Here is a 15,280-nt window from a genome sequence, read left to right as displayed (position 1 = left end):
ATCATAAAGAATTGTTTAAAGCTAAATTAGTATACGTTATTTATGATACAAGACCTAGTTTGACATATACATGAGTATTCTTATTTGTTGTCCATTGAGGCTTATTTGTTGGCCGCGGAGGCTTTTTTGTTGGTCTAATGAGATTTATTTGCTGGCCTACAGTCTGTAGGCCATCATAACATTAGAAAAATAAGATGGACAAAATAGTATGTATATATATGTTTTGGGATGTTCACTCGTATAAACTATTTTGCCCATCATGTTTTTCTAATGTGTTGTTGCTTTGTTGATCATGTTTATGTTTCCTACTTTTAGCTCGTTATGTGTGGTGATCTTGTCGGCTCAAGTGTCTTATAGGTTCAAATGGCATGATTTCTATATGGTACGCTCAATCAAGTGAGACATCAGGTGTCGGTCTTGCCTCTCCAGGTTGAGGCGTGACAAGCTTAATTCTTGAGAAAGATATATGACAAAATAAATTTGAGATTCGAACCTCCAACTTCACTTGGTGCACCCAATAATATTATTTGCACTATTTGAGTTTGGGCATGCACATAAGGAACTTGATGTACATTGTTATGATAGTACTTTTATACATGTATGCAACTCTTCTAGATGAAGGATATGCTCTACAAAGAAAATAGAGTAATAGTAACATATGAATGTGAGTATTAATCACGTCCACAACACAAGGGAGATTAATAGCGCCAAAAATATTTATTTTTTAAACAAGTGCTTATTTTAGAAAAGAAAGGTGCTTGATCAAGTTTTTGGGAGAAAATAAGTATTTCTGAAGAGTAGTTGAAACTGTGTTTTACGAGCTAAACAAAATAGTTTTTCCCCAAAAGCAACTTTTTGAAAATACTTTTGAGAACAATACATTTAGGGTCTGTTTGGAAAGTCACCTAGTAATTGAAATTAGTATAATTACTAGGTTAGTATTTATCAGCTTAGTAATTACACAAAATATTAATTACAATGACCTGTTTGTTTACCTGAATGTAATTACAAGTATAATGTTTGGTTGCACAAGTGCAATTATAAGGTTATATTAAAATTTTAAAATAAAAGTAAATTATTTAAAATTTAAAATTTATATTAGACAAATAAAGACCTTTATAAATGATACTAAATTAAATATTTAAGATATATATTGATTAATAAACATATGTTCTTAACTAATATTTTAAAAAATAATTTATTTATACTTTTTAAATTAATATACTTTAATTAATTTAATCAAAAAATTAAAAGTATAAGATTTTTATGAACACCAGAAAATGTATGTTTGACAAAATATTATAAATATAATGTCATAAAATTATTAAAATATTTGACAAAAAAATAATCCATCAAGTTTAACTAAAAAAAATGGTTTACAATGTGAAATATCAAGTCAATACTACTAAAATAAATGAAATTGAAAATATGACATAAATTCTAAATTCAAAACAAAAAAAATTAACATAATACTCTTATATCAAATTTTAACACAACGTACATAAACAGGATTTAAAAGAAAAGGAAAACGTAAGTCTATAATCTTATTTTATAATGAATTCTACTCTAATTTAAAAATTAGAATACAAATAAAATTATGCAAATAAAAATAATAAAATAATATAAAAAATTGCATGGTCACGTGAAAAAGTAAAGGTTGAGAATGAGAAGGAAATAAAATATAAATAATAAAAAATAAAAAATATATTTTTAAAAAATATTAGAATAATTAAAACATAAAATAATAGAAATAAAAAAATAAATTAAAATAAAAAATATCAATATAAAAGAAGAATTTTAAAAAGTTTCATGTAATTACACTAATCCTTACCTTTCCTTGGGAATTGAAGAGTGTAATTACTCCCCTTCAATTAAGGGTGTGCAAAAATTGAACCGACCAATAAATCGAACCGAATAAAATGTTATTGAATTATTGAGTTAATGAGTTTTTACTGATTTTATAAAAAAATTTATCGGATTATTGGTTCGATATTGGTTTTTAATATTGGGTTATTGGAAAAACCGACAACCCATTAAGACAATAATAATTTACTATTTTATCCCTAAATAAATGTTAAATATTAATATCAATACCTTATTGGTTACTACCTTTGCCCTTTAGACTTTAATTCACATTATTGTCCTAATTCTTTTATTTGTGTTGCACTTGTAGAGTTCTTTTTATGTTAGTCATCATTGTTTCTATTTTATGAGCATTCCATAAAGTTATATTATTGTCTTGTCGTGCCAAATTATTGAAGGAGTCATATAATTATTTTATGAGCATTTTCTTATTGGTTAAACCGAAAATCGATAAAATATATCTTATTGGTTTATTATTGGTTTAGCATATTTCAAAATAAAAAACTAATAAAGCGAGCGGATAATACATAAAACCGAACTGACCAATGCACACCCCTAACTTCAATTATACCTAATTCCTCTCTCACCAAGTAATTACTTGGTCTACCAAATATGCCAAAGGGTGTAATTACACCAAATTCCAATTACATTGTGGCTTTCCAAACATGCCCTTAGGAATTGTTTGGTAGAGTATATAAGAATGATGTTGAATAGTGTATCTTAGTAATGTTGGATTAGTTATGCTGAGTAGGGCTGTTCAAAGCCTAATTAAAACCAGTAACCTGACCAATTTTTTTTATTGATTTATCGGTAATGGGTTATTGGTTTTATGGTTTCGGTAATGGCCTATTTTTTTTATCGGATTATCCGTTCTTTAACGGTTTGAGGTTCTTTCTAATAGGTTCTCCAATAGTAAATTAATAAACTAATTTATATCATTCGGTATATGGAGTCCTCGACTTAGGGTTTAGCTTCATATTTTAATTTTTTATTGTTTCAAACTCTCGATTATTCTATAACGTATCAATACTTGCTTTTGAGCAAGATGCAATCTCTCAACTTATGTGCATTGTTCATTTGGTTTGTTACCTTGTTTCTATGTGATTTTAAATGATTTGTTTTGTGTAAAATTTTAACGGTTAAACTAATAACAATCAATAACCGATAAATCAATATCTTAATCGTTATATAACAATTTAGCATGTCTACACACCGATAATCGATAAGTTGAACCGATGAACATCAAAATCAAACTGGACTAACCAATACACAAGCCTAATGCTGAAAATATTTCTTATCCACTGTATGATTTAATATAATAAAGACAGTTTTGTCTTTAACCATGTTTATCCATATAGTAGTAGACCTTTACTACTAATACTATGATTTGCAATGAGTTGTACACCCTATAATACTGAATAAGGTATATATTAGTTATACATGGGATGGAAATCTTACTAAACAAACGATTAAATAATATCATATTTAATACAAGTATTAGAATCTTTGATACATCCTATCAAATAACTCTTTAGAAGCATTTTTAAAAAGCCTATCAATCATTAATTGTTGTTCAAAAGTATTTTTAAAATTTTTTGGCCAAATATAATTATTTCTCGCCTAAAGAACTTATTTGAAAACCACTTTTTTAAAACTAATTTAAGCTGATTTTAGAAACTTGGTCAAACAGGCTAGAATTCTAATTATCATAGTATTGTAACTTTTGCATGAGTCAAGGTCTTTCGAGATTCCTGTTGATCGTTCTACTTAGTTAGTAATGACTTGTATCTTGTGCATGCATAATATTGCCTACTGAAGTTTGTCAGTTCAATTCTTGACACCAAATGCAAGCCACAATGTTTGTCTATCTTCCTTCTTTTCTGTACTTGTCTTTCTTTTTACATTTGGTGTTTTCCCAACTGCCCCCAAATCAAATTAGTGCCATGAGAAGTGTCTATGATCTGCTTCAGAGTGATACTGGTTCTTCTTTTGTATGGAATGAGACTGATAAAACTTCAACCCCATGTTCTTGGAAAGGGGTTTCTTGCAATTCTAATAATTCTTCCCTTACCAAAATCACCGTTTCATTGTTCTCTATTTCTAGCTCTGAATTCTTGCCTTTTATTTGTCAAATTGATACTTTGGAGTCTCTTGATGTTTCCCAGAACTTTTTGAGCTCTATCCCAAATGGGTTCATCACTGGTTGTGGAGGAGTTAGTGGCTTGAAACTGTTGAACTTTAGTGGGAATAAATTGGAGGGTTCTTTGCCTACTTTCACTGGTTTTGGAAAGTTGGAGTCTTTGGACTTTTCTTTTAATGACTTGAATGGGAAAGTTGACTTGCAGTTGGATGGATTGAATTCACTCAAGAGTTTGAACCTTAGCTATAACAGATTTAATGGTTCAGTTCCTACCAGTCTTGGAAAGTTTAATTATCTGGAGGAGCTTCAACTTTCTGCAAATTTTTTTCAAGGTGAATTCCCCACTCAAATTGTGAACTTTGGCAACTTAACTTTGATTGACCTTTCTCTAAACAATCTATCTGGTGTAATTCCTGATAGATTAGGAGAACTTCCCAAATTGAAAGTCTTGATCTTGTCAGTCAATAGATTGAGTGGCACAATCCCACAATCCCTTAGGAGTATCAAAACACTGACACGTTTTGATGCGAATCAGAATTATTTTGTTGGAAATATACCCCTTGAGATAACCACATACCTGAGGAATTTGGACCTAAGTTTTAACTACTTAAATGGTACCATCCCTCAAGACCTCTTATCCCCACTGAACTTGCAGTTTGTTGATCTCACTTCCAATAAGTTAGAGGGACCTGTTCCTTCAAACATGTCGGTAAATTTGATCAGGTTGAGATTGGGGCAAAATGCTTTGAATGGGTCATTTCCATCTGCTTCCTTTGAAAGGCTTCAAAGTTTGACCTACTTGGAACTGGACAACAACCAGTTAACTGGACCAATTCCTTCTGAATTGGGGATGTGCCGAAAATTGGCCCTTTTGAACTTAGCCCAGAATAAGCTGAGTGGTGTTATTCCTGTTGAGTTGGCTGATATGTATAATCTTCAGGTACTGAGTCTTCAGTCCAATAACCTAGTTGGAGAAATTCCAAGTAACATTTCACAGTTGAACAGATTGCAGAAGCTCAATGTCAGCTGGAATTCGTTGACTGGTTCCATTCCAAGTTCATTATCAAGTTTGAGAAGTCTCACAAACTTGAATTTGCATGGAAATAAACTAAGTGGTCGAATTCCGGTTGACATTAGTAACTTAAATGTGCTGTTAGAACTCCAACTTGGTTTGAACCAACTCGGTGGGCCTATTCCAGAGATGCCGTTGAGTTTACAGATTGTTTTGAATCTGAGTCACAATCTTTTTCAAGGACCTATACCAAGTAGTCTTTCTAGATTGACTTCACTGGAAGTTTTGGATCTCTCTTACAACAGGTTCTCGGGTCAGATTCCAGACTTCCTGGCCGGAATGGGAGGCTTGACTAGGTTGGTGCTTTCAAACAATCAACTTTCTGGGGTTGTTCCTAAGTTTGGAAACTTTGTCAGTGTTGAGACAGCTGGAAATGGGAATCTGAGCTATCCTTCCCCAGTTGCCCCACTGGAATACAATAAGGGCAAGACATTGTCATCAACCATAGTCCTGGTCCTCTTTGTTTGCTGTGGCTTTGCTTTTGGTGTGAGTGCAAAAATTTGTATCCAGTACTTTATGTCGACTAACCTGCACCAAAGCGAGGTTTGTTGGATCACTGGTGATAGCCTCCACCAGTTTCAAATTAAACTGTCCAAGGCCATGACCACAATGTGTAGGCCAATTAACGTTATGCAAAACAACCAGTTCTACACTTACTACAAGGTTATGATGCCTTGTGGTGTGTACTATTGCATCAAGAAGATTAAGAAGAGGAACAAGTCATTCAGCTTGCATAGCTTGGAAAGGTTCAAACAAGGGCTTGTCAATATTGGCCACCTTAGCAACTATACCATGGCTCCCCTTGCTTGTGTTGTGGAATCAGATACTACATATATAGTTTATGAATACCCTCAACATGGAACACTCCTTGACCTCCTCCATGGAAGATGTGATGACAGTACTTTAGACTGGAAAAGTCGCTTTGACATAGCAGTTGGCATTTGTAGAGGTTTGGCTATCTTACATGGAGGCTCTCTCTTCAGCGATCAAATCATCCTCTTCCATATTTCATCAAGCAGCATCTTTATGAAACATTTGAACCAGCCCTTAATTGGAGATATTGAGCTTGGGAGGGCATTTAATTATTCACAATTGTCTGTAGCAGTGGGATATGTTCCTCCAGGTAAACTGATCCTTTGTTGTTTTGCAACGATGATGTGATTCAAATGTTAAACAAGTAATTATTGAATGTTCTTTAATTCATGTCTATCTACATAACAATCACTCACTTCACTTTGCACACAATTTTACCTACATTTGAGAAGGCAATTCAGAGTAAGGATTCAAGAATCCCTTTATGGCTTATTTTCTTTCTGTTTTAAAAGTCCATGATTTAACAGGATTTGGTAAAATCCAATTTCCAACATTACATGTAGGCTTTAACAAAATCTTGTTTGTTTTAAGCCACCTTGATGATTTTTCAAGTAATGTGTGTATTTGCAGAGTATGCATATGTGATGAGAGTGACTGAGGCTGGTAATATGTATAGCTTTGGGGTAATAATGCTTGAGCTGCTAACTGGGAAACCAGCAATTAGTGAAGGAACAGAGTTGGCTAAGTGGATCATTCAGCATGAAGATTTGGGTGAAGTTGTTGACAGCAGAGTGAGTGGAAATTCTGTTCAAGTTCATCAACAAATGCTTCTAGTGATTGAAATTGCTCTGCAATGCTTAAGTGTCTCTCCAAGGGAAAGACCTGATGCCAAAGAATTACTAGAAACATTGCTAACTTTGGGCCAACAATTTGGCATTTAATCACACATATAGTATTAGGTTGCCCAGATTCTTAAAAAATGTTGTCGGTTGCATGTCGGATCCCTCAAAAGTAGTGCATTTTGGGATGATCCGACAGCATTTTTGGCGATTTTGAGCAGCATAGACCTCAATGTCCTCATTATGTCTCTTGAATTTTTTGCACACCTCTTAAGAAAGATATTTAATAGCGTTAATCATAAGTTTGTATATACTATCCCATTGGGTGTGATATACTATCCCATATTTGGCTCTAGACATGACTTATCAACATTGAAAGAAATCTAAAATAACACATATAAGAAAACCTAATATCACTCCACAGAATCACAAAATATGGATACAATGCAACATGCTACAAGTATATTGTTGAATTCCGGAATTTGAAAACATTGTTGTTTTCACTCCAAACTACTCACAAAAATTCAAAAACAATTCCAATTTTCAAATATCATTTTTCACTTTGAAAACAAAAACTACTTTTTTCAAATACTCACAATTTTCATGGACAAACGCCCCCTAATGGCTTAGCTAGACAAGGCTATTTCTTTGTTTGCGCCTTAATGTTAAGTTCTCAGTCATTATTTTTTTATTTTTTTGGTACACTGAAAAAAACTAATTAAAAATCCTAGAATCTTTCATAAGCAACATTACCTAAATCAGCCGAGAGCAAAAACTTCATTTCCACAAAATCGTCTTTTCACTATTCTATCTTTTCTGATATTAACTATTAATTAATAATAATTAAATCTTAAAATAATTCATATATAAAATAATAAATATTTGCCTATAAAATAATTTTAAAAAAAATATGAATCCTAATTCATATTCGCTAATCCATATAAGTGCCTATAAAATAATAAAAAAAATATGAATCCTAATCCAATAATAATCAAAATCCTAAAATAATCCATATAAAGTAATAAATATGTGCCCTTTTCACTATTGCCTTTGAAGATGGATGATTTAATAAAATAATTTAAAAAAAATATGAATCCTAATCCATATTTGTCTCTAATCACGCCTAATGTATCCTAAAATAATTATATTGTGCCTATAAAATAAAACAAAAATATAATATATATCTATATTATATTAAAAACATAAAGATCCTTAATAACATTGTTTAAATTTTGTGTCCTTACTTTGCTTTAAACAAAATCGTCTTTTCACCATTTTTCTTAATTATTAAGCTATTAGTTTATTGATATTAAATATTTATTATAATAAACGTTAAATGGAGAAGATTTTCTTATTATAGTAAAATTCCTACTAAAGAATCTTTTTTCAACTAAAATATACTAGGTTTACAAAAAATTCCCAAAAATTAGCCAAAGAAATAGTCAAAAGAGGTAAAAAAAAAAAACGTCCAAAAAATATAGCTAAAAAAGTCCCAAAAATAGCTAAAAAGAATTTTAAAAAAATAGTTTTCTTTTACTAGACTTTTAAAATATATGGAAAGAAAAATTAAGCAATTTTCTTTTATTGGATTCCTAAAATATATGAAAATTAAGTAGTTTTGTACTAGGCTCCTAAAATTACCAATTTATATATTATTAAATGTGAAAATTATTGCATATTGAGGTAAAAGTTCTATAGAATTTAATTTTTCTCTCACGTGCCCTTTTGGGGTAAAAAAATTCACAATTAAATTGATTTGTAATTTCTTTAGGTTTAATTATTTTATCTAGATAAAAATTCATAATATTTAATACTTCTAATGCCACTAGGATTTACCTCATGTACAAATCCTGTATACAAATTACTATTGATTTAAAATCGTGCGTAGGTAAAAAAAGAAATTATACCAGTTTTTTTTTTTTTATCTTCTCATGTGTCCTTTTTGAATAAAACAAATTCTCTTTAAATTTGCTTTTCAACTTTTTAATGTACGGTAATCATAATATTTAACACTTTCAAATCAATTAGAATTTTAACTTATGTAAAAAGAAATTCTTATAATTCTATTGAAATAATATTTTGGATCAAAATTTATAATAAACACATGCTTCTTCTATTTCTATTTTTTTTCTTCTTATCTTGATTTTGATATTTTGATATTCAATCTTGATTCAAGTCGTCTTTTTGTATTAATTATCAACATCATTTTTGTCTTTCTTTATTTTTTTAAGTTAGTTGATTTAAAGATTATATAGAAATTATGCATAATCAACAATTGACAATGAATTCCCTTTTTGATAATTTCTCACATTTCTCTTTCAGTTGAAAATTTATGATCACGAATGCCATTGAACGAAGAAACCAAACAAAAAGCAAAGGTTTATCTCTTTTCTCTTTTTATTTCCCTTTCTTTGTTTAATCGTGAGCTAATTAATTATAAACGATTCAATATTGGTTTTGCCTTGAGAAATATGTTATTGAATTAGAATTGTTATTGGAACAAGCTACATATGTTGGGTCATAGTATAAGACTGTACATATGGGTAGTTTTCGATTTGGTGTTTTAGAGTTGAAAATTTTAATTATGGATAATTTTATAGTAGATGAATAGCAATGATCATTGTTTAAATAAAATTATCATTTATTATTTTTTTCAAATAATTATTACTCTATTTAATTATTATACGAGTTCAAAACCAACTAAAAATGTGATTACTAAATATTCATTACTGGAAATTAAAGTAAATTTACCTCCACACTTCATAAAAAACATAACAGTTACTATAATATGAGTAGTAAAACATAAGTGAAAAGTAAATTAATGAGTAAATTACACACACAAAAAAAAACCTTTTCATGTAGCATATAAGTGATGAGTCGAAAAATTTGAATTCCAACTTAGGTGCATTAGGCACAACGATAATGTATAATTAATTGTTAATTAAAGAATAAAACCTAAATCTAATAAAGAATATACACAGTAACAAAAACTAATCAAAAATTAAAAATTGAGTCCACACTAAATAAAATAATCATTTATTTTTATTAAGTATTAAAAATAAATATTTGCTTTTCCCCTTAAAATACAGAAAGTTTAAAATTCTTTTCTTTTAATCCAATAGGTGGAAGGGGGGCAAATTTGATCCATAAGGTGAAAGGAGGATATTTCTGAACCATTTCTAATACGTTAAAGAACATTTTTGAACATTTTTCCTTCTTTCACTTCCTTTTAGATTTAGGAGTTATGTTTTCTCATATGTTAGTATATTAACATTTTTTTTGTTATTAAATTTGAAAATTACTATTGACATATTCTGCAGCTGAATTTAAAAATAATTTGGAAGAATTAGAAAAAATTTACCAATAAAATTCGAAAAAGTGTTATATTGTGTTTTTTTTTTATAATGAAGTATTTTAAATATCTTTGTAATTTAAAAAATAATAGAAAGTGTAAATTAGTCAAATCATGATTTTTGGTGAAACAATAAATATATTTTAAAAAAATGTGACAGTAAAATAATAATAGGGGAGGCCAAAAGGATAAAATAGTTCAATTATTAATCTTTTTAATTACTAATAAATAGATTAAAAGATTGTGACAGGAAAATGAAAATAAGGTAGGTGAACAAAATATTATAAATCAAAGTGAGAAAAATAAGGAGAAAAGTCTTTCAAAGAAAAGGCAGGTAGATTTTTTTACGTTGATAATCTACTATTTAACAAAACGAAACTTGAAAAGAAATTAAACAAAATCACCATTGTTTCATTTGTTGGTAAAATTTTCTTTTTAAGGTTATAGTTCAAATTATTTCAGTATAGGCAGTAGGATTGACTTTATATCTTCAATATATTCAAATGCAAAAACTTGATATTATGTTTTTTATTTGAGAATTCTCGACTCAATCATTAGAAGATATTGATATATTTAAGAAAGAAGATTGAGGAAGTAATCAAGAATTTTAGTATTTGTTTTACCTAGAAGCAATTTAGCAATGGATTAATGGTGAAGTATATATGTATCTAAGTCCAATTTTTTTCCTATAATATTTGTTGTCAATTGAGGTACACAATTTAATCACGCGTCATTTACTATTTTCATCAAATTATAATATAATTATTATGTATAAACCATAATATATATTAAGACATTAAAATTAACTAAAACTTTAACTTTAAAATAGAAATAAATACAAACCTACTTAAGTTAGAAAGCATATCTATAAAAGAAGCTATTAACATGAATTTGCATTAACTTATAATACTAATTCCCTATTGCTCGAATGTTTCAGTGTTTTGGCTAATTGAAATATTGTGTCTACTTATGTTCAAATTACAAAGTCATACTAATCTCACACACTTTCAATCATTTTCTATAATATAAAGGGATACTTATGATGGTGTACACAATTTTTTGATTTGTTAAAAATCACCCGTCCTTGAAATTAAGGCACTACCAGGTACGTGGGATTTCTGTTGGATGAAATCTTTCTTGAAGCTTGTCAAGAAAATCTTATTCACTGAAACCACATCTTATGCTTCCTTTTGAAACCGAATTTGTTATTCCTTGATTGATGAAGAACACATCACCATTGACTTGGAAGAATTTTCAAGAGAAGAAAACATGTTATAAGTTGGATGAACACTGAACATGAAAACCAGGTTACATTATTATATTTGAAAAATAACACAGCAAAGTGACTCAAAACTTTGTCAGCAAGAAGCTGTAAGAGATATATACAATGTACAAATTCATTGAGAAGCTGGAAAGTTTTACACTTCTCTTTACACTAAAGGTTCAACTGAAACAAAAAAGATTTTTAAATAATCTGCATATCTGATTTTCATCCTTTGAACAGTGAAACAATCTTCTATTCTGTCTCATTCCAAATTTCCAAGAAAATGCAAAATGGTGTTGCCTCTGAAACTAATTCACTTCAGCTCCCAATCCTACGTAATCTCCAGCTTGGAATTTTGTCCATCACAGGTTCTCGATTACACCCCACAGCCAGCGCATCATGAAACCAGCTTAGGTCCTTGCGACTTCTATCCATCTCCTTTGGCATTCCTACAGTTGTTTATCCAATGGTGCCAGAGGTCAGATCACAGGAAGACCTTACCCTTGTATTGGACAATTTCTCAACTTGATGTAGAGAGGAAAGTACCATGAATACTTTCCACAGCAAATATTTCTCTAGATCTGCATCACCAGAATATAGCCAAAATTTCCAGCATAAGCAAGACTTAAATTCCATCTCTTCTGCTGTCATTTATTGTCTTGGAATCTTTCTCATGAGATTTTATTAATTTTCATGAATCTGCTGAGAACTGAAGGATTTCTAAATGATGATTATCACGGTGTCATTATACTTGAAAGGCAGATGTACTCACACACCCATACAAACCACTAGTACAAAAGTTATGTCATCTATCTGGGACTAGCAAGATTGATTTTGGAGCTTCTTTTAGCAGGATGAGCCTTCGTTCGGTATCTTAAAACCTCTTCCAAATGATCTCACACCCCAAACCTAAGTACTGTAGACCCGTGAGGATTCATCTCTAAAGTCTTCACAGCAGCAAGGCTCATATATAGGACTTCTTGATATATTTACAGGTTGAATTCCGCTAACCCAAACGGGCTCTAAGCAGGTCAGGAATTAACTAGAAGCATGTCAACATTTTGCAAAACCCTTTCAACAGACTCATGAGTACAAACGTACCTAGTCCAGGAATGAAAGCTCACATTTGGCTACCACATAAGTCCCCTCTATTGATTAGAGTTTAGAATTATAAGCAGCATCCTTCATATTAATCGCTAGTTTTCCACCATAATGCTTCTTTTCATTAGGTATAAAACAGTTAGAACAGTCAGATATGTCAATCCAAGTACTGCTAACCTCCTTTTACGAGCCCACTCTCCACATTCCCTTTCTAACACCTGCTGTGGACAGCCAATTTCCTTCCTCTGCATACTCTGATATTTCACGCAGTTTACTGGCAACTACTTTCTCCCGTTCAAGATGTCTATGAACTCAGTAGAAAGCAAGGATCAAACCAGATAATCCCAAGACATCACCCTTCTCATCAACTGCTGAGCAAAAACATCTGCTTCAACCACTGGTCCGACTCTTCCTGACATATCAACAATGCTGACCACTGACCCATATTCTCTGTCCATCAACTCAAACCTTTTGAAGACCCTCATCAACCAACGCAGCTGCAAGAAAACCAGATTGCTAGAACGGAAAGACTTCATGTTTTAAACCACTCTGCAGTGGAGATGTAATAGCGCTGGAGCTTTTTCACCCATCTATGCTGACCATCTCACTTGTGGTAATCCTGTATGGAGTAAATAGAGCACCAACTTGGATGTCCAATAAATTGGCCACATCCAAGAGATCAAAAGTTTTCTCATGAACGCAAGAGGAAAAAGAAGCACCATCAAAGGACAGAATCAAGTCTAATGAGAAAGAAGATCAAGTCATAAATCACCCGAACCTTTCTACTGTCAGAAACTTCTATGGACTTGCACCTAGAAGTAGCTAAGAGATGCTACCCAACAGATAGAATATTTCATTTCAAGTGGATTAATGTCCAACAATGAACTCGTGCACATTTCCATTGATATCAATTGAACTGCATCCAGGTGACTTCTTAACACCTAAATCCCTCATAGTTCCCCTGACCTTTGATACATCTTCCCATCTGCCAGCAGATGCATAGGTGTTTGCCAGAAGTGTATGAGTGCTAGAATCATAAGATTCAATCTCCATGAGCAGTTCAGCCACACGTTCACCAACATCAATATTGCCGTAAATTCTGCAGGCACTAAGCAAAGCCCCATATATTGGAACTATAATCTCTTTGTCTTTATTGGGTATCTGAGATATCATTACTTCAGCTTCACTTAGGAGCCCAGCACGACCAAGTAGATCTATCAAACAACCATAATGTTCTAACTTTGGCTGAATTGCATAAATCCTACTCATTGCATGGAAATACTTGCGGCCTTCCTCTACCAAGCCCCCGTGGCTACATGCACTTAACACTCCAATATAAGTGATATCATCAGGGCGAAATCCAGCTTGTTCCATTTCTGAGAACAGTTCCAGTGCCTTCCTAATGTTCCCGCTCATGGCTAGTGCACAAATAATTGAAGTCCATGATGCAGTATCTTTCTCTTCTAATTCATCAAATATTTCCATTGATTTTTCTATACAACCACACTTTGCATACATTTCTATAAGGGCAGTACCAACAACGGCAGTAACAGTTATTCTGTTTTCCTTCATGTAATCATGAATCCATTCACCTTGCTGCAAGGCACCTAACTGAGCACAACCAGTGAGAAGAGCAACCAGTGTGTATTTGTCAGGTTTAATCCTTTGCATTTGCATCGAACGAAACAGGTCCATTGCATCATCAACACGATTGAATTGCACATACCCATTAATCATAGTTGTCCACAGAACTAGATCCCTAACTGGACTCCTCTCAAAAAGTTTTCTAGCTTCATCCAATTGACCACTATTAACATACCCCGACACCATACTAGTCCAACATATCACATTTTTCATTGGCATATCATCAAATATCTCCCTAGCCACCATCAAACATCCACACTTAGAATACATGTCCACTAATGCATTCCCAATAATAAGGCTGAACCCAAGCTCTTCAACAATGTATCGATGAATTTCTTTACCAAGTTCCAATCTTTTCAATGCAGTGCAAGCTGACAAAGTACTCACAACCGTAGCTTCATCAGGCTTAACACCACCTTCCTCTCTCATCTTCTTGTAAACCCCAACAGCATCCTGGAACCTACCACATCTAACAAACCCAGAAATCAATATATTCCACCCAATCGAATCTCTCTTAGGCATTTCATCAAACATCTTGTTCAAACTCTCCACATAACCAAACAAACCATACATATCCATAACAGAATTACCCACATAGTTATCAAACCAAACACCAGATTTCAAGACATACCCATGAAGCTTTTCACCTTCTTTCACCATTTTCAACTCACCAATAGCTTTAAACACAAATGGGTAAGTGAAACTATCGGGAAACAAGCCACGTATTCTTAACTCATCAAACAAGAAAAGGGCTTTCTTGAATTGACCCGTTTTCACATACCCTTTAATGATTACATTGTACATGAACAATGTTCGATTCTCGCAGCAACTGAAGATTTTCTTGGCATAATTTAAGTCTCCTGGGAGTTGGGTATCATCATCATGAGTGGTAAAGGCTAATAGCTTGTGTAAAATGCCAATGTGTTTGTGGAAATTGAGGATGATAACTTGGGCATGGATTTGTTTGAGTTTTGTAATGGATTTACAAGTCTTAAGAAGCTCAAGGCATGTTCTAATGTCAAGTGTAGCAGAAATTGACCTTATTGAAGACATATTAGGATTATTGAATAGAGGTAAAAGGCAGCTATAAGTAGGACATGAAGCGCCTCTTTGGAAAGTCACCCGGATTTGATTATAATGTATAACATATTTGGTTGATGATTAGCAGGTAATTAGGTATAATTTACCGGGA

The 15,280-nt window shown here is 32.0% G+C and overlaps 2 protein-coding genes across 2 annotated transcripts; one reads left to right on the top strand and one right to left on the bottom strand.

Annotated features, from left to right (window-relative positions):
* Positions 1-3,632: 3,632 nt before the first annotated feature.
* LOC129904390 (leucine-rich repeat receptor-like tyrosine-protein kinase PXC3) lies at positions 3,633-7,029 on the top strand. The gene is made up of 2 exons (XM_055979956.1): positions 3,633-6,198; positions 6,519-7,029. The coding sequence occupies exons 1-2, from the start codon at positions 3,708-3,710 to the stop codon at positions 6,827-6,829; spliced, it is 2,802 nt and encodes a 933-aa protein (XP_055835931.1). The 5' UTR covers positions 3,633-3,707; the 3' UTR covers positions 6,830-7,029.
* Positions 7,030-11,422: 4,393 nt separating this feature from the next.
* On the bottom strand, positions 11,423-15,251 carry LOC129904462 (pentatricopeptide repeat-containing protein At1g31430). The gene has a single exon (XM_055980033.1). The coding sequence runs from the start codon at positions 15,139-15,141 to the stop codon at positions 13,312-13,314; it is 1,830 nt and encodes a 609-aa protein (XP_055836008.1). The 5' UTR covers positions 15,142-15,251; the 3' UTR covers positions 11,423-13,311.
* Between the last annotated feature and the right edge of the window lie 29 nt (positions 15,252-15,280).

Source organism: Solanum dulcamara, chromosome 9 (genome assembly GCF_947179165.1).
Source record: "Solanum dulcamara chromosome 9, daSolDulc1.2, whole genome shotgun sequence".
Classification (NCBI taxonomy): Eukaryota; Viridiplantae; Streptophyta; class Magnoliopsida; order Solanales; family Solanaceae; genus Solanum; species Solanum dulcamara.
The sequence above is the reverse complement of the archived record's forward strand: the minus strand, read 5'-3'. Positions and strand labels throughout refer to the sequence as shown.

Excerpts from the sequence above, each read along its gene's own strand:
- LOC129904462 (XM_055980033.1), bottom strand. The coding sequence starts at position 15,141 with ATGTCTTCAATAAGGTCAATTTCTGCTACACTTGACATTAGAACATGC.
- LOC129904390 (XM_055979956.1), top strand. The coding sequence starts at position 3,708 with ATGCAAGCCACAATGTTTGTCTATCTTCCTTCTTTTCTGTACTTGTCT. Across the intron at positions 6,199-6,518 it reads AGTGGGATATGTTCCTCCAG|AGTATGCATATGTGATGAGA; the intron begins GTAAACTGATCC and ends GTGTATTTGCAG.